General features: G+C 35.9%; 1 protein-coding gene across 2 annotated transcripts in view; it reads left to right on the forward strand.

The window, feature by feature from the left end:
- The window catches only part of Sema2a (Semaphorin 2a), a 483298-nt gene that overhangs the window by 439071 nt on the left and 19350 nt on the right, over positions 1–24877 (forward strand). For both annotated transcript variants that reach the window (XM_073075439.1, XM_073075433.1), the window contains 5 exons: positions 2842–2949; positions 13897–14167; positions 16335–16565; positions 20246–20504; positions 21975–22129. In XM_073075439.1, coding sequence (XP_072931540.1) covers positions 2842–2949; positions 13897–14167; positions 16335–16565; positions 20246–20504; positions 21975–22129 — 1024 coding nt within the window. The remainder of the gene's footprint in view (positions 1–2841; positions 2950–13896; positions 14168–16334; positions 16566–20245; positions 20505–21974; positions 22130–24877) is intronic.

Genomic DNA, 24877 nt, shown 5'->3' on the forward strand with positions numbered 1-24877 from the left:
GTAAAAATCGTAAAAGCAAATTGAGGGCCTTTTAGAAAAAAGCACTCATTGGAAAAACGCGAGAAAAGTAAAGCCGGCCGTAAATCTACTTACGTACAAAGTGGCGAATAATTAACGAAATGGACCAATCGAAAGCATTACTTCGGCGTGAAGTTATGCGAGAGCGCCGGCTAAGTGCCGTTAAAAGAAACTTAGACGTGAGCCTGATTGTTCTCTAGCTTTATTCTGATTGTTTCTGAGCGCAAAACAGTTCTACGTTCACGTCAGTACAACAGAACGCTCCAAGTATATTAATCCGATAATTACTTTAGAACAATCCCGGAAAGTTACCTCCGCGAACCAAAGAAACTGTGGCAAAAGTTTTTACGAGGAAACAAAGAACTCGCTCTAATTGTTTATTTTCACGCGCCTAGTAAGCGGAAAACTACCAGTTAGGATTTACTTCGGAATTCGTTAACCGGTATCGCGGGAATAGTTTTTGTGTTATCGAACAAATTATAAGCTAACAATAAATTATTGTAATCGTCACACCTTTCCCGACTATACTTAAATTGAATTAAATATATTTGAAGATGGTAGATCCCCTCTGAGTTCGGCTTTGGGAGTACCGTCACACTTACTTTTGCCGTATAACGTAAAGTTAAGCGCTACTGCACTCTGTTTTGAAGGTTGGTAATAAAAAAATACCTATACGAGACATTCCAACACAGTTCTCACATAGGCCTCCATTTCTGTCTGGGGTTGATTGCAGATGTCCATGGGCGACAGTTGCCACTTATCACACAGCTATACGGAACTCGGTCGACTCTATTGTTATACTTTAATAACATAAAAAAAGATCAGATATATGTGTACAGTTCGTATTATTCCTTTAGTTGCATCTCTGACATTCTTTAAAGCGTTCATTTCGCGATATTCCCTTCCCGCTTCGTATTTGTAAATTTCGAAATCTGACAGAATATCCGCACAATAGTCGTGTGCCCGGAGTCCGGACGGCTCTCGTCGTGACGTAGAGAAAATTAGTTTCAATCTCTGCCCCGACCGCAACCGCCACGTACCAATCTATAAACATTCACCATGCTCTACTTCGTACTTCGAAAATGTCACTCCAATTTATTTTTATATTGATAACTTCATTCTACATCCATTTCCATTTTTATTTGTTCACTTTTATTTTTACAGAAAATAAATTGATATTCATAACCAGCCAGCGAATGTTCCAAGCGGGATTACTGCGATAAAATTGTTCAATTTCTACATTTTATATTAAAAAGCAATACATTTAACACCTTTGAATGTTGTAGTAAGAGTTAAACAACTTAAAACGTCATTTATAATATACTAATGGATATTAATTTAGATTATTATATCATTTTGAGACGTTGAAATCTTTTCAAGATTCTCTTATTAAGATAATTGATGATACTTTGCAAAGCTATGTAGCTATATTTTAAATTCAATTGCAATAAAATAACAAGGCAGTTAATCATAGTAATGCCTTTATGAAAACTGTAATTTATAATATTATTCAGAACAATTAAGTGTTACGTTTTATCGCATTAACCCTTCGTGGGTTAATTTGTTTGTAAAACAAGTGACATTTGCGAAAGAGTGAACGCTAATGAACACAAATGTAGTGGAATCGTTCATTTCAAGCATCGTTTTATTCACTAAAACGAGCAACGCATATTCCTGTCGTTCGGAATATTAATGTCCCGTTCAATATTTATGTTGGACGCAAATTTGCATAATCACAGCCTGCGAGCACCCATACATATCCACGCACTTCAGCGAATTACTATTGGCGATGCAAGTTGGTTAAATTAAACATCGATATTTATATTGCAAGCCTAAAATTATATATCGACAAAATCGAATATTTGAATGGCACAAAAGCAATAATTGAAAAAATCACAAAATATTCAAGCAATAGCTGTTTATATTTTTTACCTACAATTTTCAGATACGATTAATTTTGACGACCTTTTTTGCCGACCACTATGTAAATTATTTAAAAATTTGATATTGATATTATTTTTTTATCGATTAAACTATTTAATATTTAATATTTGCAATTATAAGTTTATTCGGATTTACCGATAAGTTTTTTTATCGATACCGATAAGCTACATCCCCAAACCATATCGATAAAATTTACACAACGTACTGAATAGAATCTTTCCATTCGATATATCGTAATTGTTTTAAGCATTGTTTACGTAAACGAACTATTCAACGCTATAAGCATTTTTTATTGGAAAGTTCTTGCTCCGAGAACGAATTACCGGGCTTAATTAGCCCTTACTGTGTTCAAGCGAATCGTATTTGAACGACCCTTCAACTAACTGAGTTATGGTTTAGCAATGAACACAATCAGGTTAGGTGTATTTTGATCCCGATTAAGGTCGCTCTGCTCGATAACCTGATTACAAATCGTCTATTAAACTATCAAAGGCTTTAATGATGTCGAAAACGTGATTATTGGTCAAGTGATTTCGTACATAGTGAGATTAAAACGTAACTTAAAAATTAAATGTTTTCCTTCCGAGAAACTAAGTTTTGCAAGTAAAACATAAAACTACAACCTTTCAAAAGTAATAAATTCTAGACAACGTTTGCAATTCTTTATCCTATATTCATCATAATTTAACGTCTTGTTTTTGATTATTATCTGACCGACGTATTAACTTTATTTTTCCTATAAGGCCATCTACATATATATGTACAACAACATGTTTTTTATTACATAGTTGATTAAAACGAATTCTGTCATCAAACTTCAATACAATGCAAAAACGTTGATGTATGAAACAGTTATTCAATTAAATGTTTTTTTCACAGCACTTCGACTGCCGTAACCACGTCCGAGTGATCCAGCCCATGGGAGACGGCACTCGGCTCTATGTGTGCGGCACTAACGCACACAGCCCCAAAGACTGGGTCTTATATGTAAGTACTAATCAAACTAATGATGAAACTCTTACAAATTATAAGCTGTATGTTTGTTAATACGATTTTTCTTTCACCGCTTCTTCTCCATAACGAAATACCTAGTGAAGTGGTGGTAGATGTAATGACATTCAAAAAGTGTTCGACAAAGAACCTATTTAGAATTAAAAAAATGAATTAATTTGATTTTATAAGAATATGTTAAAAGGAGACAATATGTTCCTTCCTTTATGAAATTCCGCATAACCCAACAATAGATATAGATTCAATGAAAAACTGAATTCAACCACCGCTTGTCCCAAAAAATACACATCAGTTAGTCATTTGTTACGGAATAAAAATTGCAACGGAATTTTAAATTACATAGCAATATTCCATCACTTTGCATACAAGATAAATATGCAAATGAAAATAAAATTGTAGCCCATTCCGTTTGTTCGAAATCATCTGAAATTGGCAGCAAAATTTCACTTAACGTATAATAGTCGTACGTTAGCACCCTGTCCATTAGAGTCTCGAGTTATCTTGGCACTCGTCTACAACCAACTATTATCCTTAAGCCTTCATTCTAACTGATCTCAACATGATACTTGGACTCCCGCCAACGGTGCAACAGATTCCAACAGGTTCCCACATTTGTTTTATAAATAAAACATAGGTATCATACAAATAATTTACAACTTTCAACGAAGTAGTAGGATCCTTTGTAGTTCTAGAGACCTAATAATAACACTCCTGAGTGTTAAGCGCTGCTGTGCTGTAGTTTGAAGGGTAACGGAGACATACTTAACAGGGGCGTTTCAACTTAGTCCTCAGTGATAACATATATAACCGATCTCAGGACTCTTATTAATATTAACTGGGATAAACTACAGATGTCTGTTTTATAAAAAAGCTCTCATATTTTAGTACGACTCTAAAACTTTGATGTCGAGTACCTACAGATGCATCTACAGTAACTTCGTGCCGGCAACCGCGACAAATTTCACGGATACTGAATCCAAATGATGCCGTAAGACGAGAGCAGATTTTTCCCCGACGTTGAAGAAATTTCTAACTGAACGACTCCGTTACAGCTCGCATCCAATAGCATTTTTACGTGCTAACATGCTCTGTCACTACAAACATTTTAAATTAAAATTCAAAATGTTATATTTTCGTGTAACAACTTTTTATTTTAATATTATGTAGGTACGCTCGCTCGGCAAACAGGAACGCGATGGAGCGATAACTCGAGTTATTTTCATGAAATAATTTAAAAAAGTTATAAAACGAGCTTTTCACAATAGGTATCGAAAGCAGACCGCAATAAATTTGCCGTGCCCTGTTCACCTCTCGCTTTCCTGCTCTTGACTTTCATATAATTTTATGATGTATCGGCGACCGTTTGACCCTTCACACGTTTTATCGCGTTTCAGGGTGAGAAGCACGGCCGTTTTATCATCATTTTGCAAATTTTCGGTTTAAAGTATACATGAGATGGGCTTACTGCGCATAAAGTTTTATATAAAATGGGAGAACACATCCTGTTTCGCGCCGCATCCTTCTCTCTGCCCATTCGATGTCCGATAAAAATGGATTCAAATGACGTTGGCAGCGCGACACGAGAATGTTTCCGGATCCTAGGAAATGTATATTTTCACGAGTCAATTTTAGAATTTAAAATAAAATATATTCAAAGAGTCCAAGTCACGATTACAGTATTTTTATCGGAAACAACAGTAAACTGTAATAAACTGTCATGAGAATTTCTATCATGGAAGTACGGTAAGAAATGCATACAAAAGCGGCGCTACAATTCGGCCGGACATAAATTCTGGTAAAAGTCGAAACCCATAGTGGGAAAATGTTGAAAATTGAAAATATATTACTTCTGTGGGGACCGAACGCTGGCGTGTTGATACTTGCCCGACAGTCTTTTGTACAGAGCACTCTGTTAAAACAGAGATAGTGAAGATTTACGAGTAATGCGACGGCTTAATTCCCTTTCAAAATTAATACGTTTATACATATTAAGCACCATTTGTTGTTGTAACTATAAATGTATTTAAATATGGAACCAAACAAGATCATATTTAAATTAAGTCCTTTATCAAAACGGTACAACCGGCTTAATTAATTGAAAGTTTTAATTACTGAATTAATGAATTGTATGAAAGTAAAAATATCACATTTCGAAATATTGTAATCAGACGAATATTTAATAAATATTATGTTCATTTTGGAATAGTAATTACTATTTAATTATGTAATATTACTACTGCATACATTAATTTTGCGAAATTTTGTAATTATTTCAACACATGAAATAAAGTAGAAAAGTAAGGTAAAATATTATTGCGTAATCTGTGAGGAGAGTAATGCTTTCACCCCTATGAAGGGGAAGGGCGCGTCAGTTTCAAAAATTGAGTGAAATCACATGTACGCAATTGATAGGGCTATGCGACTGGAGGTGGCTAGGGGACCCATGTCTTATGTGAAATAATATAGGATGCAACAAAATATAAGTGCATTCCGTGTAATGTTATTAAAAAAGTTTCATTAATTTTAAATATATTTAAAACAGAATTAGCTGAACTGTTATTAATAATAGCTGATCTATTATGTTATGTATTATATTTATGTTTGATATTAATTTTAAATTTCACGAAAATCATACGTGTGAATCACTGAAAATTGTGAACGCGTAAGTATGAATTTCTGAAGTAAATTAAATATAATATTATTAATAATACGAATGATAACTATTGCAAGTTAGTACAAATTTTAATATAAGTAAGAACAAATGTATGGTTTATAAATACAAACATTTCTTATTTATACAATAAAATCAACTCTAAATACTCGATAGAGCTGATATTTGATATCGCGCTAGATGGCGTGACACTTCAAGTTGTACAGAAAACGGACGTCCTACATAAATGGAACGCTTGGGAATACTAGCGGAGACCCACTGAGCTGATACAAAACTGTTCGAATGATTCATATTTGCTGCAACCACCAATTTATATCTATTCCGTTACAAATGGCTTTTCTCGATTGGTGGAGTATTGAAAATAAATGAAAGGCGCGATTGCCTTATGCCACATGATTCGTATTGTTCCTATTTGGATACATTTTAAATTTGATGCCATCAGCGTGCATAAGTAAAGATTTATTGTTCTTTTTGAGATATTTTGAAAATAAATGAAGGCGTGATTGCCTTATGTTACATGATTCCTATTGTTCCTATTTGGATACATTTTAAATGTGGAGCCATCAGAGTGCATAAGTAAAGATTTATTGTTCTTTTTGAGGTATTTTGAAAATAAATGAAGGCGTGATTGCCTTATGGTCCATGATTCCTATTGTTCCTATTTGGATACATTTTAAATGTGGAGCCATCAAAGTGCATAAGTAAATATTTATTGTTCTTTTTGAGATATTTCGAAAATAAATGAAGGCGTGATTGCCTTATGTTACATGATTCGTATTGTTTCTATTTGAGATACATTTTAAATTTGATGCCATCAGCGTGCATAAGTAAAGATTTCCTTGTACATTGTTCTTTTGGAAATATCTTGATTTGATTTGGATACAAAATTGATTGACGGGAAGAGTGATAGCTCAGTGGTAATAATTTTGTCGTTCAATGAATCGCATCCCAATCAAATCTGATTTTTTACCTCCGATATATGTAAATTACTTTCCTTTTAAATATCAAATGTGAAAACATTGCAAAAATGAATAAAAATGTCATTGCGATAAAGGGATATATTAAAGATTACTAACTTTTAAGATGGACAAAAATACTAGGACTAAATACTTCTTAGGCGAGAGAGGTTTTCTTTGAAAGAAAACCCTTCCAATAGACGATAATGAAAAGATTTGATTTTCTAAATATATACGACGATTATTTTCGTATACTGACTGTATACATTGATAAGCCAAAACTAAACTTAAAATCATTATTATAAATAATACTTTACGCCGTATTCAATAAAACAACCTCCATTTGTTACGTTTAAAAGATTACACACAAGGTGTAAAGGGCGTACAAAAACAAGGGTATCACGTTTGTCAACGTTGTTCCTGCAATAACAATAGAACAATTTGTACAGCTAGCTGATTTAAAATACATCGCATTTATCTCATTCGAATAAAATGCGATAAGCCCCGCTTATTGATTGTTTCCATTTAAATTGAAAACGTTGAATCTCGTCAGTGAAATGAAGCTATAAAGGTGGTATTTTGGTATTGGTAAATGAGGTTCACGCGTGATTTTGTTTCTAACGAATAGGTTTATTTCGATACATTAAACACTGATTTTTCGTGTTCGTGAATGGTACGAAATAAAGGTGTTTCCAGGCGTAAATGACATTGGATAAATATTATTTGAAGGTGGTAGACCTCTTTCTAGTTCGACTCCGGCGGTACCGCTGCCTCTATTTCTGCCGATTAACAGTAGTGTTAAGCGCTGCTGTGTTCTGGTTTGAAGGGTGTGGTAAGGGAGACACACTTTTATAAGGCGTTCTAGCTTGGTCCTCAGGGGTAGCGGCGCGTGTGTAGTTGACCTCGGGTAATATCTATCTTACCTGGGGTTGATTACAGATGTCCATAGGAGGCAGTAGCCACTTACCATCAGGTAGACATGTGGGCTCATCTCGTATTCTCATATTATAAAAAAAAATCACGCTTATTACAATTTAAACCTATCGAGCTATAATATTAAAGATGTTCCAAGCCTAATCAGTGTTTAAACTAAGAAGATTTTTATCGTAATCTGAAGTAAGAAAATTTATAAAAATGACCGAAAAAGTGTAGCTCGTTAACTTTAACGTTATATTTAAAAGCACCTTTACTTTTATCGCCTCTTAACGTCTTAATCGTATTTTAAGTCAGGTTTGATTTAAAAATTCGTATCTTTCCAAGAAAATTGAGAATGAGATCATTGACCGTGATTTAATAACTGTAAACTTTATGTCATTGAAGTAGTAAAAGAACATGCAATCCAAGATGGTAAGAAGTCACTGTCACCCATTAACATCGGAATCACACGCAATATAGAACAAAGGGTCTACCTGAAGATGATCAGAGATACGTTGCTAGTTCTGAGGACCAAAATGGTCGCAACATGTAAAAAAGGTGGCATCCACAACCTTCAACTGTTGCTGCGACTGCTGCAACCAACAAATCGATGCTAAAAATAGGCGTGGAGATGGTACCTCCTCGATCGAACTGCACTCGTTGTAATGCCTTTAAAATTGTAGATCTCTTGAATTGTACCTTAATATCAATTATATCAATAATAAATGTCAAAAGAAATCCAAGATCACTTGTGTGTCTGTCTGTCTGTTCAAATGTATTCGAACGACACGTGTTAATAGAACGTGATGGTACTTAATTCGACCACGTAATTCGACGTTGGAAGCACCACCGCGTATTAAGCGCTGCTGTGTTCAGGTTTGAAGGATGTTCCAGCTTAATTAGGACAACCTCAGCTAGGACACCAAATCTATCCGACGTTTACAGTCCAAGGGCGTTTGATATGTTACTCGTAAGCTAACTTAGTGACCTACTAAGTAAAATGCAATTTATATAAAACGCCCAGTGTTTATAGGGTGCCGTTTATAAAACTAATTCTGGTTGGCACAACGTTTGTCGGTAATGACATAATTATTATAACGAGAGCGTGGTGATGGCAATAAGCACTCTGGAAAATCGCTTTATTAGCCATACGCCACTCCACTTTCACGAGTACTCATATTTACATATTGTTACTATACTATGTACGTTTTTGTATTCAGATTTATGCCCATGAAACACTAAAATTAATGGCTGACTGAGCACTGGCTGAGTAATAAAAAAACAACGTCAAGTCCAAATTGTAGAAAAAAAATGAATAAAGTATTTGTAAGTGATAATATTATCATGATGCTAAGTCCATGCTAATGAGATCTGAGATAAAAAAAAAGTCGTTTGATCTCAGTTCTTAATCAAATAAACATATATGATTCCAATACAAGTACTAAGGTATATTGTTCCACTACAAGAAATCGATCACCATAAATTATATGTAATTAATAGTACTAGGAACAAAATTACTTTAATTACTTCCCTAGGGAATAAATGACCCGAAAAGTTCATTCACATGCGTCCACATTGTATTAAAATAGGCACCTGAAATTACTTTCTTTACGATTACATAATTTAACATTTTACGGACCATTTCTAATGTCACGGATGGTTGGTTCAGTAACACTGATTTAGACCTTTTATCTTATTTCTCAGACTCAAACCAGGCTTTACTAACGTTAAAACACGAATGTCACAATGCAATACACATGCTTGATTTTATGAAAGATCATAACGATTAGTCTATAATATGACTTTGTTTCCGATTACCCGTAGTATATCGATTAAAACTTCATAAAATATTACTTATGCCGCAGACCATTGGTTCAGAAACACCGATTCAAGAGTAACTAAAATTACAAGAACATGAATGTCACTATGCTTCAACAATTTCATATACCTGCAATACTCATACATTGTTTCACCGGCACTTCGATCTACCTCGCAGTGTTTACGGTTATCTGACACCGTTCATATTTCACGCAACAACATGCAGTGCACAGGTGCAATATGGCGCGCTCGGAATTAGGAGCCGATATCGTCCGCAGCCGCGCTCTGTCGCGCTGTTTTATGACAGTGCCACGGAATTACAAACGCCGAAACAAAAGCCTTAAAGAGCTACTTTTCCAGCAATTTTTGTAAGAGTTCCGTCTTATTTTACACACATTTTTGTATAGACTTTTCTTTTTAGATAAAGTGGTTCAATTATTGTTTGAAGTCAGTTATTAATATTACACATACTTAAGTTTTATGAAAGATTAAAACGATTAGTCTATAGTATGACTTTGTTCCCGATTATCAATAGTATTTCGATTAAAACTTCATAAAACATTACTTATGCCACAGACCATTGGTTTAGGACACCGTTTTAAGAGTAACTAAAATTACAAGAACATGCATGTCACAATGCATCAACAATTTCATATACCTGCAATACTCATACATTGTTTCACCGCCACTTCGATCTACCTCGCAGTGTTTACGGTTATCTGACACCGTTCATATTTCACGCAACAACATGCAGTGCACAGGTGCAATATGGCGCGCTCGGAATTAGGAGCCGATATCGTCCGCAGCCGCGCTCTGTCGCGCTGTTTTATGACAGTGCCACGGAATTACAAACGCCGAAACAAAGGCCTTAAATAGCTACTTATTCACCTTTCCAGCTATTTTTTATAAGAGTTCCGTCTTATTTTACACATATTTTTGTATAGACTTTTATTTTTAGATCAAGTGGTTCAATTGTTGTTTGAAGTCAGTTATTAATATTACACGTGCTTAAGTTTTATGAAACATTAAAACGATTAGTCTATAGTATGACTTTGTTTCCGATTACCAGTAGTATTTTGATTAAAACTTCATAAAACATTACTTATGCCGCAGACCATTAGTTCAGGACACCGTGTTAAGAGTAACTAAAATTACAAGAACATGAATGTCACAATCCATCAACAATTTGATATACCTGCAATACTCATACATTGTTTCGCCGCCACTTCGATCTACCTCGCAGTGTTTACGGTTATCTGACACCGTTCATATTTCACGCAACAACATGCAGTGCACAGGTGCAATATGGCGCGCTCGGAATTAGGAGCCAATATCGTCCGCAGCCGCGCTCTGTCGCGCTGTTTTATGACAGTGCCACGGAATTACAAACGCCGAAACAAAAGCCTTAAAGAGCTACTTTTCCAACAATTTTTGTAAGAGTTCCGTTTTATTTTGCACATACTTTTGTATTGACTTTTATAAGTCAGACTGTTTTCGTTTAATCCTAAGTTATACACATTTCAAACACCTCCTGAATCTTAAAAATCATAATTGTAAAAATAATTATAGTAGTCACTTACTTGATTTATAAGTTACCTAAAAAGTCACCTTAATCAAACCAAGCTATTGTAGACAACTTGAAATCATAATCTCCTTTATAATATTTTCATAAGAAAACCAAAAGTTGTTCACAGTTACAGAATAAACTCGTAAAGTAACTCGGGGAAGTCGTCCAACAATAAGTGTTGGCTCACGTCACGTGTTTTCCGCGTCAACTTAAACTTGCCCGCAAAACTCCGCAAGTTACTTGTGCACGCTTATTTCTATTTTAGGTATGCAATGAGCTCCCAGTATGCAAGTGATACGAACTCAAAACTTACTGTTCCATCCCTTAGCTCGGATTATGCGGACTCGACGTCTCCGGGGAACTTAGTATTAGTTATATCTACAGTGGCAATATACGACAGTAAATTCAGATCGTCTTCAACTCATTAGCTGATAGTGACATGGCTGCCAAAACTTTACCCCTCTCGCAATCTCCTGCAATTTGAAGATCCTTTGTGCGTTTGAAAGTTATTCCAGTCGCTCGATACACAAAGCGGGATGTAATAATGTAATACACGGGTGGTAATGTCATTGTGTACGTGTGCTATAGATCGCGGTACGTATGACTGTAATCGATTGTTCCACCTCATTACCCTCACAATACATGTACATAAGGTGGTAGACCGACTCGTTGTTCGACTGTAGCTGTAGACATCACCCACATATAATTTTGAATCTATGTTTGTGTTTTGTTTTAAGTATTTGTAAGGCATATGTACTTAGGCGTAAGTACATAGGTACTTAGCATCATTTTCAAAGACACCAAGTCATTTATGTTCGCTTACAATAATCATTATAATATGGCTTCTGTTAGAGATGTCCTTTTGAAGTCTTAACTTAATACCAGAAAAACTGGATAACCGTTCGCTAATTCTATGTCTTTTAAAAACTGTTACTTCCAACGACAGATTTGCCTATTTCCATATCACAAATTCCAAATTTAAAAATGGAACCAATCTTTAAGGAAACCGTACTCTAAAACCGAAGTTTAAGCTATTCACTAGACAGTATGTCTCAGGAGTGTCTCACTGAGATACGTGTATTCACGACGTATTGGGAAGCCATTGCAGTATGTCATGCGGCGTCGGGACGTATCTGCAGGTGCCAACTATCTCTACTTTTATTTTATGTAACCATATAAGAGTTTCGGAAAGACTCGTTCGCATTTACATATAAAATTTTATGGAAGATATTTAAAAGATTTAAAAATTTAAAGCTCGTTCTACGCCCCAGATTCTGTAGTGTCATAATAGTTCTACAGTATTGTTATAATGTGAAAAGAAATATTGTTTCTAAATATGTTAGTTAATTATTTTAAGTGTTGCTGTTTCAAACAAAACAACACAAAACAAAATCAAAGGGAAGGATTTTGTGAAAAATGTTCTTGTTTGTCTTCTTCTTTATAAAGAATGCTAAATCATTGTAAAGCAAAAATAAATATTCGCCGCAGTCGAACCACGAGATGTACCACTTTAACAACAATTAAGTTAAATTAAATATTCCACAAAAACGCTCTACATAAAATGGACAATAATGCTGAAAATTGTTACAAATTATTTCTGCTTATAATAGACAAAAAGTAAGGCCGGTAATGGAGCGACATTAAAATGCGCGGTCCCAACAAAGATGTAAATCCCACAACCATCAACTTTTGCTCAATGCGTAATGATTGCGTCGTCAGCGGGCGATTCATTCCATCGTTGGAAAGCTTTAAAGATGCTAATTTGGTAAACAAACAAAAGCAAGAGCCTAATGAAGGGCGCTCGCGGCCGTCACAAACTTTCTTATTCTGCAAGGAAAGGCCTCGAGCTCTTCCGTCCGATCCATTTGCTTGTTTATCCTGGACTCTCTCCGGCCCGGTCTCGATGCAGCGAGGAAATAATGTACCGAAAGTACTCCACGGCTCCAAACTCCCCGCGAAACATTTTAGCCACTACACTTTGCATCTTCGCCAGATTTGAAAGTTGTTTGAAATTTATTTGCTTCAAATATTTTGTACAATTTTTATTTACGTATTCATCGTCTCCTCATATTCCAACTTTATGACACAAATGTGACAATTTTTCTTTCTTATATTGGGCCACAATCGTTTGCACGCTATGGAATTTATTTTCGAGTTTGAGAACATCGAGTTGCTATTGTTAACAGGGCTTACACATGTCCAATAAAAGCAAACAACTTGAAAAAGCCACAATGGCATCCCAAGCCGCATGTGAGACAAGTAAAGAATGAGGAAAGGCCCTTCTTATCTGGCCGCGGGCGGTCTACGCGGGCACGTCCTCGCATGCCTAATTTAATCCTCAGCTTATTGAAATAAAAACGACATAGGTTTTCGACAGGTGCCGCAGGCAAGGAGCGCGGGCCCGGGGAGGCGGGTCACAGGTGGCTCCGATGGTCGCAGCGTCGTTAAAATTTACATAAAGTCTCAATCCACGACGACGGGCGCCGCTGCCCACCCCACGTTTATGCTACATTTAGTAATTTTATGATAATTTCGAAAACCGTACCGCCACCCATCGCATTATACTAATAGAGGAGCCCACAGGAGGACGCCCATGCGATGCCCAAAATATTCGACCGCCTTCAAAATAATAAGTTTCGGTCAATAAATCGCGCGGAACGTGAAACGGACGTGAATTTTTGGAAAAATTAATAGCAGATGTGTTTTTGAATCCCACCGGGGAGGGCAGTTGCGCTGAAAGTGAAACGCATAAATCTACTCTCGTAGGTAGCGTTTTTTAGAAATGCTTTTGATTAATAGGGCATAAAATCGAAGTGTTCGCCAGTAAAAATTTTAATATTTAACTTTTTTACTGCAATATTCGGTACGACGGGAGTTTCAGCTATCCAATTCCATGCAAATGGATACTAGACGGAAATTTACAGCGGACGTTTTCGTTGTGTATCGGATAAGACGTTTTGGAGAGGAATAAAAATAAACGGTATCGTTTGTTGCAGTCGAACCTGACACACCTGCCCCGTCACGAGTACGTGCCGGGCATCGGGATGGGCGTCGCGAAGTGTCCGTACGACCCGGCGGATAACTCGACGGCGCTGTGGGTGGAACGCGGGAACCCTGGCTCGCTGCCCGCTCTCTACTCCGGCACCAACGCAGAGTTCACGAAGGCTGACACCGTCATCTTCCGCACTGACCTGCACAACTTGACGACTGGACGACGGGAATTCTCGTTTAAACGGACGCTCAAATATGACTCCAAATGGCTTGACAGTAAGTACCGAATACCATTTTAATGTTATTACACAAAGATAATTTGAATAATTCTTTTACTCAGGTCATCAATTCAGATTTTAAAGGTTTGAACAAATTCCCAATTACGGCATTGTAAACGGATTTTCTAACAAAATACAAACACAATAACAATTTTAGCGCAAGCAAAGCCGTCATCGAATTCACGGATTTGATTAAATTTGCATTCTAATCTAGGAAACACGGCTTGTAGAGAAATCAATGAATTCACAAATCAACGAAAATCGCCTGGTCATTGATCGGGCATCGCTCATTAGAGCATTGGAGGTTCCGCCGATAAATTAGAACAATTGTTACAATTATCGACGATTACACGATTTACCCTGAAATTGGCCTGTTTGCGACTAAACAATGGAAATTAAACTGTTTTCGCTCTAACGAGCTGTAATGTGGCCCCAATCTTTGGCCGTTAATTTGTGTGCCACAATAACACCCGAATAGAAATTATGCCCCAACAAATTCGCTTAATTTTCGTTAATATCGCTTTGTTCATTACCATCGTACCTTTATTGCCGTCGTTTGAAATGCCACTACCAGATAATTGTGTTGTTTTATTTATTACCTGTGATTAAAGCTCATTCTGATTATATTTACATTCGCTGTTTACTTGATTTACTTTATGTTCCCGCTTAATAAGTTAATAGGTTCTATCGTGCGTCTTTGCCATAGGGGAAACATTATCCGTTTATACATACGGGTTAATAGCTTCCTGTTCTCAGAATCCAATATCAAATTTTAATACGTATCTTCTTAATTCCAAGAAGAATGAATATATTAATTGTAACATAAAAAGTGTAAGCCGATATTAGGAAATATTACTGATATCGTGTTGCTGAACAAGCAACAAAATGCAAATCAATCAAATAGGTATCCCACAACTCACGGGAAACAATTGCTCAATCACACATTGTTCGCAAAACACAATATTGTCTAACTAAATAATCAGGGTGACCGATTTTAGTCTCCTATTTGTGGTACGGTGTGTAATTGTAGTGCGCTGTATATAAATTCATCTAATCCGAACATTTATGCAAATAACATAGCAATTACATTCATTGTTTCCAAAGTTTTGTCCGCTAACTCTAAATTATCAAATATCTATCTTCCATTTAATAAATGTGAAATATTAATTTTGGAGAATTACAACTGTATTATGGGACGAATGATTTAATGAGTGGAAATAATTTAAAGCAGCAATAATGTTGAAATCTAAAACCATATTAAAATAGGGCACCCTGACACACACGTCAGTACAACCATTGAAGACAATGGCTTCACATGACAATGAGGATAAAGATATTGCTCGCGAGCCGTTCGCCTGTAATCCTCGACACGTGGCGATTTCATTACGAGGCCTACAAATAAGTACTTATTAATGCGAGCTATGAAACCTCGTATGACGTAATTGACACACAGCTTCATCTAATATTTATTACACATCACACAGAATAACAGCAATTTGATACTGGAATTAACATGGGAGCGCGCTCGTGCCGCGCGCCTGTTCGGATATACAAAATTTATGTGGGTAATTAAATATAGTAGTATGTGTACATGACTCTATATTGCGCTTACAATATGTATCTACAGCGGCGTAAGCTTCTATGTACTTAATATAAGTTCAGTCTTTATTGCTTAAAAAGTAAACATTACATTCGTGAGTCAGTTATGAAAGTATAATTATGAAATGTTCGTTCAGATATAGAGTTACGTTTTGTAAGCAATATGTGTTCATGTGATAGGCAATACTGAACACAGACAGCCCTTTTAATATTTGTTTGGAAGCTCGAAATACTGATCTTGAATTTGAGAGCTAATAAATATTAAAACAATGTGAAATATATAATAAACAAAATAACATTTAAAATTAGTTCACTAATTTCACGCATTCACTAATCTTAGCACAACTTTACACACAACTTTGGGTGTCAATTTTGTAAGATGTAAAATTCACTCTTAACATTTATCCCAAAGGCGCTAAAAGATGTATAACTTCAATAAAAAATAAATATTGTATTTAGTAGTCATAGTTTTCGCTAAACAACTTGATTCAGCACATTTTTGCACCACTTAACGTTTTTCTTCTCTCCGCTATGAATGCTTACTACATTATTCTTTCTTTCCTCAGAGCCAAACTTCGTTGGATCGTTCGACGTGGGCGAATACGTCCTGTTCTTCTTCCGGGAGACTGCAGTGGAGTACATCAACTGTGGGAAGGCAGTGTACTCCAGGGTAGCCAGAGTCTGCAAGAGGGACACTGGCGGGAAGAACATTCTCAGCCAAAACTGGGCTACGTATCTGAAAGCAAGACTGAACTGCAGCATCCCTGGGGAATTTCCGTTTTACTTCAATGAAATACGTAAGTTGATCTTCGTTAATAATAAACATAATTATTATAAAAAATTAAAACCCGACTGTTTAAAAATACAGCCCGTGTCACCTCCACAATTTAGATTAATCTAACGATACCTCATATATCAAAATATGTCAAGCCGTTTGGGCTACAGGGCGTGCTAAAGTATGAGACATACATATACATTTATACCCTCGAAACATTACCCCTCACAGCCTATTTCGCAAATTAACTTTCTAAGTCCCTGTGATTGTGGAATTTAATGCAATTTACAGAAAATTAAGACGGCTCTCAACCTTGTAATCTAAGTCTTTAACCCTTACATATTACGTAACGATAATCTTAAGATTTCCATAATAAAACAGTGTGGCGTTTACTAAATATAACCAAAATCCAAATGCTATATAAACTAAATATAGGTTAACGATGTAAGTTTAATCGTAAAGTTTGAAACTCCAACAATAAAACGAAATGGATAAGTCCCCGCAAACGCCCCCGAATACCGCATTTTATATTTATGTAATTGCTTTTTAAAAACTTCCAGCTTTGTAGCTTTATAAATACTTTGCATACGTAATTTGAGTTTAGATATTATCAAAGTAACCGATATAGGCCGTATGTTATGTAAAACTTCAGGTGGTTGGTTAGAAGTTAATAAAACGCACGTGAGCGACCGAGGATCCTAATGTGTTTTGTCGTCATGGAGATTTCATTCAAAAAGACAAAAGTACCTACTTAGTCTTAGTCGTGACCGGCTAACCACGTTAATAATGCTATATGTTGTGAATTATATATTGTTGATAAAATAACAACCTGTGTATTGATGTTATTTTTATTACATCTTAATTCTAAAATTTTAAACTAAATAAAGTTTACAAAATACCTTCTAAAGCTAAAACATGGCCGAAATATTATCATAACTTTTTTCAAGAGTAGTTTTTTGCTTCAGTATTGGATTTGATGAATTTACTTAATTTGCAAAATCTATGTTCATTGTAACTTCTTAGTACAAATGGACTCGTTGATAGTGCAGATTTCCAAAAGAAAATCATTATGCGCCAAAATACCGTAGCATCACTTAAATGTCTACGCTTGTCCCTTCGGTGTTCGTCTCCAATTCAACATCAACAAAAGTATTCCAAACACACCATAACTTCCTCCCCTTATCCCAAACACACAAACATCGGCCGTCAATCTCGAGCAAACATTTCACTTGGAAATTCAATAGTGCATAGCAGGATTTAAACGACAAAAGTCTAGCCAATCTCTCGTTGCTCCGTAGACTTCGAGCTACGTTCATCTAATATTAACGTGTAGTGATGGCGATTCCTGCCGAAAAAGATCGATTCTTGAATCGATTCGAATCGAAGTGTAATATATCGATTCACAAAAAAAATTGAACCCAACGATCCGATTCTCCAAAAATCTATCATCAATTTTACAGCTGAAAAGCGCGAGAATAGGGAAAAAAGAAAAAAGTCATCAGGACCAAACAAGCACTGAACGTATTCGACAGCAAAAAAATATCTATAACACATTCAACTTCAAAAAGAGCAACTTTCGATTTTCTAGGATGAAAGATCGATTCACTGAATCGATTCATTACTCTTCAATTATCAATTATTTAAATAGATCTCCATCGATTTAAGTAATCGATTTTTTTGGCTCAAAAGATCGATTCGATTAATCGATCTCAGACCGCCTTCCCTATCAACGTACCGTTCGCTTGCCACGGTTTTTGACGCGCCCTCCATTGCATTCCCTGCATAACTTATGAGATTGTAATAGAAACACTTCACTGTTAAGTATTTCTGCCTCTATTTACATATCCGTTTAGGCGCCATTAGCGCGGAGGGGCGCTAATCAGTTGTGTTGACGTTAGCGTCGGATTTCGATTTGTTATTCCAGTTTTACTAAAATTCTTGCTTGCTAGCTAAAGGTTTTTCAATGGGTTTAGTATACACATATATTATGTTTTTGTGAAACGTTATTTTCATTATAATATCTGGACTTAATATTAAAGCATACGAAAGTTAAAAAATTAAATTAAAATTACAGTCTCAGAAATAACAGTAATAATATTAAAAATAATAATCTATAATCTAGTATAATCGGAAACTATTTCTAAACTCATAGGGAGATGACAGACGAACGACAATTCAAATCGACTGTCGACGACAATCGGCGACAACTGTCGTGACATGAACAGTCGCTCGTGTATTAACGTCCTTAATTACCATAATATGAGATATTTGTACTATGGATCCCAAAAAAATTACAATGGTCCATACTCTTAACAGACATTTCAAATCATATAGGTATTCATACTAAACAAAGTTGATTGAAAACTGTATTCGAAAACTTCCCTTAAGCTTTGGTTCTCGTTAAAGGATTTGTACAGAAATAATTGGTATAAATAAGTTTGTGGGTTAACAAAAAAAGAAACAGAAGTACAGTGTAGCGTCTTATCGCGACGCATTTAAATAATAAAGCTAAACATGTGTATTTATAGTCAGCACGCGTCGGGCTTTCGTTTGACAACTGTTTCGTGTTTTGTTTGTAAATTATGTTCTTGCTTTTTCCCAAAACATCGCTTTACGCCTTCCTCATATTTAATACAAACGTTATTTATGGACTCGCCAGCTCTGAGCTAAAGTAAACCTATACATTCTCGCGACCTTCGTCGTCAGCTGATACTGTCACACTGCAGGGCACGGGTCTCCACTTAGAGTAAGATATAGTTCACTTGGCCAGCGTGGCCAAGTGCACTTTGGCTTCATAGGTTTGAGTACTTTTTTATTTAATTCTCAGCTACGCGTAATAATCAATTTCTAAAATACACTTAAAAAAAATATGCCTGGTATTTGAAGCTCGGGCCGCAAAATTGAGAGACTGAATTTCAAATAACTAGAATATCACTGCCATATTCATTTACATTTACATTACATTTTTACACGAAACTATTACTTATTCAAATTCCATTGTACTTTAATCGACATCAACTTAGAAGTAGTTTAATTGTTATAGTTAAACTAGTTTAATTGTTATAATAACTTTTAGTGACGTTGAAATATAAACTTCGGCTCACAATTACTATAAATTGATAGCCGAGTCGTGCAACTTTGGATGACTAAGAACAGATTTGGCTTGATGGTACTTAATAATCCACTTGTACCCCACTTTAAAACCACTTACAAATATTGGGATCGTATTTTAAGTGTCCTTAAAATTTTCATTATGCCCTTAGGAGATAAATTTAAAGAGGTTTTCTTTAAAAACACACTTGACATTGGGGCTAAGATTCCTTTTATTAGACAAAAAACATGACTTTTATTATCTAAATATAGATGATTTAATTGTATTACAATTCGAGTTCAACGGGACTCAAGGGAGACATTTAGATATGAAATACGATGTACTGGTACCTAACACTACAGATATTCAAAGCTTTAATTAATTTAAATAACTGTATTTAAAGGTATCTTTGCGATTATACAGGGTAACGTCTACATCACACTTATTTATGCTTAAAACTAAGTTCAATGTCCTTGGTAAAGTAAACTGGTACGAATTTGAGACATTGCAACGTTCTCAAAAGCATTTCATTGACTTCAGATAAGACGGGTGTCCTAAGTTATCCTTCTCGGCTTCCATTACCTCAATAACATAACAATCATCTTCAACAGAGAGCATCTACAAAGTACCGGGCGACGACAGCAGATTCTACGGCGTGTTCACCACAGCGTCCACTGGACTCATGGGGTCTGCGATCTGCACGTTCACTATATCTGATATACACAAGGCCTTTGAAGGGAAGTTCAAGGAGCAGGCCTCGTCCAGCTCGGCGTGGCTTCCAGTCATCAGCAGTCGGGTGCCTGAACCCCGACCAGGCACATGTGTCAATGATACTTCGTCATTACCCGATACCGTTCTCAACTTTATCAGGTAACTGTGATATTATTGTTTATTTCTATTTTTTTTATTTTATATGTTGTAGGTATATGACCAATATAGTTATATTGGTACGTATAACTTGGCATTTTATACAGGTATATTTAGAACAGTTTTTCTTTTTAATATTTAGCAACACAAAACATATTTTATAACAAAATTACGTGATGTTCTAGCATTCAATTCATCCTTAGTATGTTTCAAGGTGATACACAAATATAGAACGCAGGCTTAATGTTAGAAAGTTGTTGTCAACAACACAAAACACACAATTCCGCATCAAAATCTATGAAATAAAAACTCGTAAACTATGTAAACGATGACATAGCGTTGATTTGCGAAAATGTCTCTTTTGAAAAACAATGCGAAATAATGAATGTATTATTCGTACCGACGGGAATTAGAACATGAACAAAGTTGACAATTGTCATTTAAAAACGTGAAACACGAATCCGCTCCGAGGCAGTCTCCAGCGATTCCAGAATTTCACCCTCATTGAAATCCACAGGCACTTTTATCTGGCGACACGTCCTGTTAATTATCCGACGCTCTCGCCCCGAGAGTGTTCAATTATTTTTTTCCCACTTTTTCACGATCCTCATGTGGAAACGTTGAGATTTTAACACTCCACCTGAACCAGTCTGTTGGAAATAGTACACGGAAAATTTTATTTGCGCCAGATTGAAAATTGTAATTAAATGACTGTGCAATTTTTGTTGACGGAGCAAAGGCTTTATCTGTAGTCGGTGGCGTCGCGACACTATCTCGGGTTGTCACCGTGCTATATTGTTATCGACACTAGTGGAATTTCCGACGCCGTCCCTCGCCGGCTTCCTCTTTATCTAACCTTTGCAGTTTACACACAAAGCGAAATGCACATTTGAATTTTAACAACGCAGTATAGTATGCTGATAGAGATGGAAATGAAGCCAACAATACTTACGATGTTTTTATTACGGTTTAATTTTATGATCAGTGAAATATCTGATGTAATTTACCTATCTTCGTAATAATTATATTCAATGTAATTTTTTGGTAATGTGTGAAAGTAAATAATGTGGTAGGTATAATATTTTTAACAAAATGTACCCTACCTTATATTAATTTATTTTATTTTACATACATTATCTATCTTTCTTTTTTTTTAGTTCTAATAGTAATGAGCAGATCATTCATATTTCACTTGATGTAAAATGGTCACTACAATTAAGTAACCATACTAAATTAGATCAAAAGTTTTGTAGCATAGGCTACATGATAGCACAGACATCATAAATGAATCTGATTTACCTGCCTCTTTCAAATTAGACTATAGCAGTGCAAACACTACTATAGTTAGGTAGATTTGTTTGTAAGGGTACTACAGAGCAGTCATATACAATACAATTAATTGTCAACTGAACGACTAATTTGACACAATAATTTTATATATCGAATGCTAATACGGTTTCTTCCTTGCACCAGATCACATCCACTGATGGACAGCGCAGTGTCCCACGAGAACGAGAAGCCGATATACTACAAGCGCGACCTGTTCTTCACGCGGCTGGTCGTGGACCGCGTCAAGGTGGACATGATGGGCCATCAGCTCGACTACACTGTATACTACGCTGGCACAAGTGAGTACATTACTTTTATATTATACTCGTAGATTATGATGGTGATAGAAACCTTTGTGGTTCGACTAAGGCGGCACCATAGCCACATTTATTTGTACTTAAAACAGCAGTGTTAAGCGCTGCTGTGTACTGGTATGAAGGGTATGTGAGGGAAACGAACTTTTCCGAGGCGTTCTAGCGTAGTCCTCAGGGGTAGCGGTGCATCTGTGGTCCACCTCAGGTAGAAATATAATCCTATCTTGTGTCGATTTTCTATGTTCATGGGCGGCATTAGCCACTTACCATGAGGTGGACTGCATGCTCGTCTGCTATTTCTATATTTAAAAAAAAACGAGGATCAATGTATTTTTTGGTTAAATTGAGTAGCAAACGGACGTGCAGTCCAGCTAATGCTAAGTGGGCTTCGCCACAAATAGACATCTGCGGTTAACCTCAAATAGGATTAGGTTTTAACTGAGATAGGTATAATATGTATGCTCCTGCGGTCTAAGTTAGAAAAACTATATGAAATTGAAAGGAACCATTGTTAGGTATCAAGTAGCACGTAACTTCCCGGAATCTTGTATTATATCTCTAATTTACCCAATATTGTGGTGAAAATGACCATATATTGAAATCAGGATATAAGATTTAAATAAACGCTATAATTAAATTAAGTACAACTTGTACTTCATTAAAATTTCAATGACCCAACAATCCGAGATAACACAAACAAAACAAATGATTCTTGTAAATTTTAAACTCGTCGAATGAAATAGAGTTTGAGTATTTCGTCGAAATAGCGTTCCTTCCTAATCCTGCATCTTAAAGCACTGCGAAAGTATACTATTTCAGCGAGCAATTTATTCGACGGTTGACTGAAAAATCTCATTTAGGTTGTTTAATAGCAGGTATTTTATTACACGGAGCTCTTAATAAACTGCCGGGTACCTGCTTAATAAGACAACGAGTCAAAAATTATTGACCTAATTAGTTCATAGCGGATAAATCTTCGCTTAATGCTGCGAAATTAAAATTGTAGTTAGCGAGATCAATGTGCTATAAAACTGATATTGCCTATTAAAATATATAAACTGACTTTGTTATAAAAATACAAAAGTTGAAATGAAAAGTGAAATGTGTTACTTCAACACGTTGTTGTGTAATAATTATAATTGGTAATGTTTACTTCATTTAACAATGATTTTCAAACATATTATTTTTTACAAATGCACAAAAATGTTATCCCTGTGTTTCGTTGAGTTTTGGAACCATACCAATGAGGGTGGTACGTTGAACAAAATCTCATAAAATAATAAATCTAAGTAACAATTATCATACATTTAACAAAATGGCATTGTGTTTTTTTAAATGATTGGTGACTCGATTATTCAGGGAACAATCAGTGGGTCCCAAAACTCAAACGGAGTCCGAGAACAATCGAAAAGGATAAAATTTCATAAAAGCGCACGAATTAAAAAATGCCTGCGCACTGGGAAATTAAAAATGACGAGTGAAAGTGGCACAAAGGCCATAATTCGTCGCACCGTGGCCGCCCAGCTTGGATTCCCATCCGCACCATCCCTCTCCTAATGTACAGTCAGCACCAAAAGTAGATGAACAGATTGATTTTTCAAAAATACCTATGCACCCAGTCGTTCATAAGTAGCTAAACACAACTAGCATCATTATTAGACGAACGTCGTAAAGTTTCAAATGTAGATGAACACTACAATGTCAAAAGTGACCAGTGACCCATATTATTATATTATCTACTACTACACTAGTCTACTATATTAGTAACATTAACCATTTTGCACAAGCGGTGTTCAGCTACTTTCGACGCATTAGTCTTATTTTGACGCATTACAATGTTCATCTAATTATGATGCTAGGGGCGTTTAGCTACTTATAAATGTTTGGCGTATATGTATTTGAAATTTTGATCTGCTCATCTACTACTGAAGCTGACTGTACATTCACACGAAACAGGGGATTTAGTTCAAAACACGAAAAACCGATTACACATTCATTGTTTGTATCCAAACGCGTAGCACCTATACTCTTTAACACTTTTTGTCAACTTTCAATTTATTAACTTTTAAAAGCTCGCACTAAAGCTTTTAAGCCCCATACACGTACATGGTGTCTAGCGTTGTGAGATTTTCGCTTCCCGCAATAACAATGCGCCGATGGATTTTCATACAGTACCTAACTACCATTTTAAAAATGAAAACCTCAAAATAGTTAAAAGTAGTCTGAGTAACAGAATGAAACAAAAAATAAAAGATTTAATTCAGCTTTCATTTTATGCATAGCACAATACAAGTAGTTTGTATTTTGAAACGAAAATCTGGAATTCAATAAAGACTTGCACTACTTCAGGTCCACAAAAAGTAAAGTAAATGTAAGTTTTAAATTAACAAACGCTCATTTCATTGTCTATTCCGACTTAAAAATGTAAATCCGCGTTCCAGGTGTGCGCCACAAATAGCATTAAAAAAGCTGCAACGAAATTCGAAGTCGAAACGGCCCGTCGTTGGCGAAAACATTCATAGGATTTGTTTACTGCTGAAAACAGGCTCGTTGGCAACGTTCTTTTTTTAAACAGCGCCCATTGTTACACGTTCGGTAGTGTTGGTGTACCCACATTGGCGCACATGCCCACAGCTCGCTCGCAAGACCGCACGGGCCCACGTCACATTTTCTCCGCTGCATAAATTCGACCCGCCGCTAAACAACGCCTCCAAGTGGTAATTTTCGCCTATG

The sequence above is a fragment of the Epargyreus clarus genome, unplaced genomic scaffold, assembly GCF_041222505.1.
Source record: "Epargyreus clarus isolate Ecla_fem2 unplaced genomic scaffold, WU_Ecla_fem_2.2 ptg000001l, whole genome shotgun sequence".
Classification (NCBI taxonomy): Eukaryota; Metazoa; Arthropoda; class Insecta; order Lepidoptera; family Hesperiidae; genus Epargyreus; species Epargyreus clarus.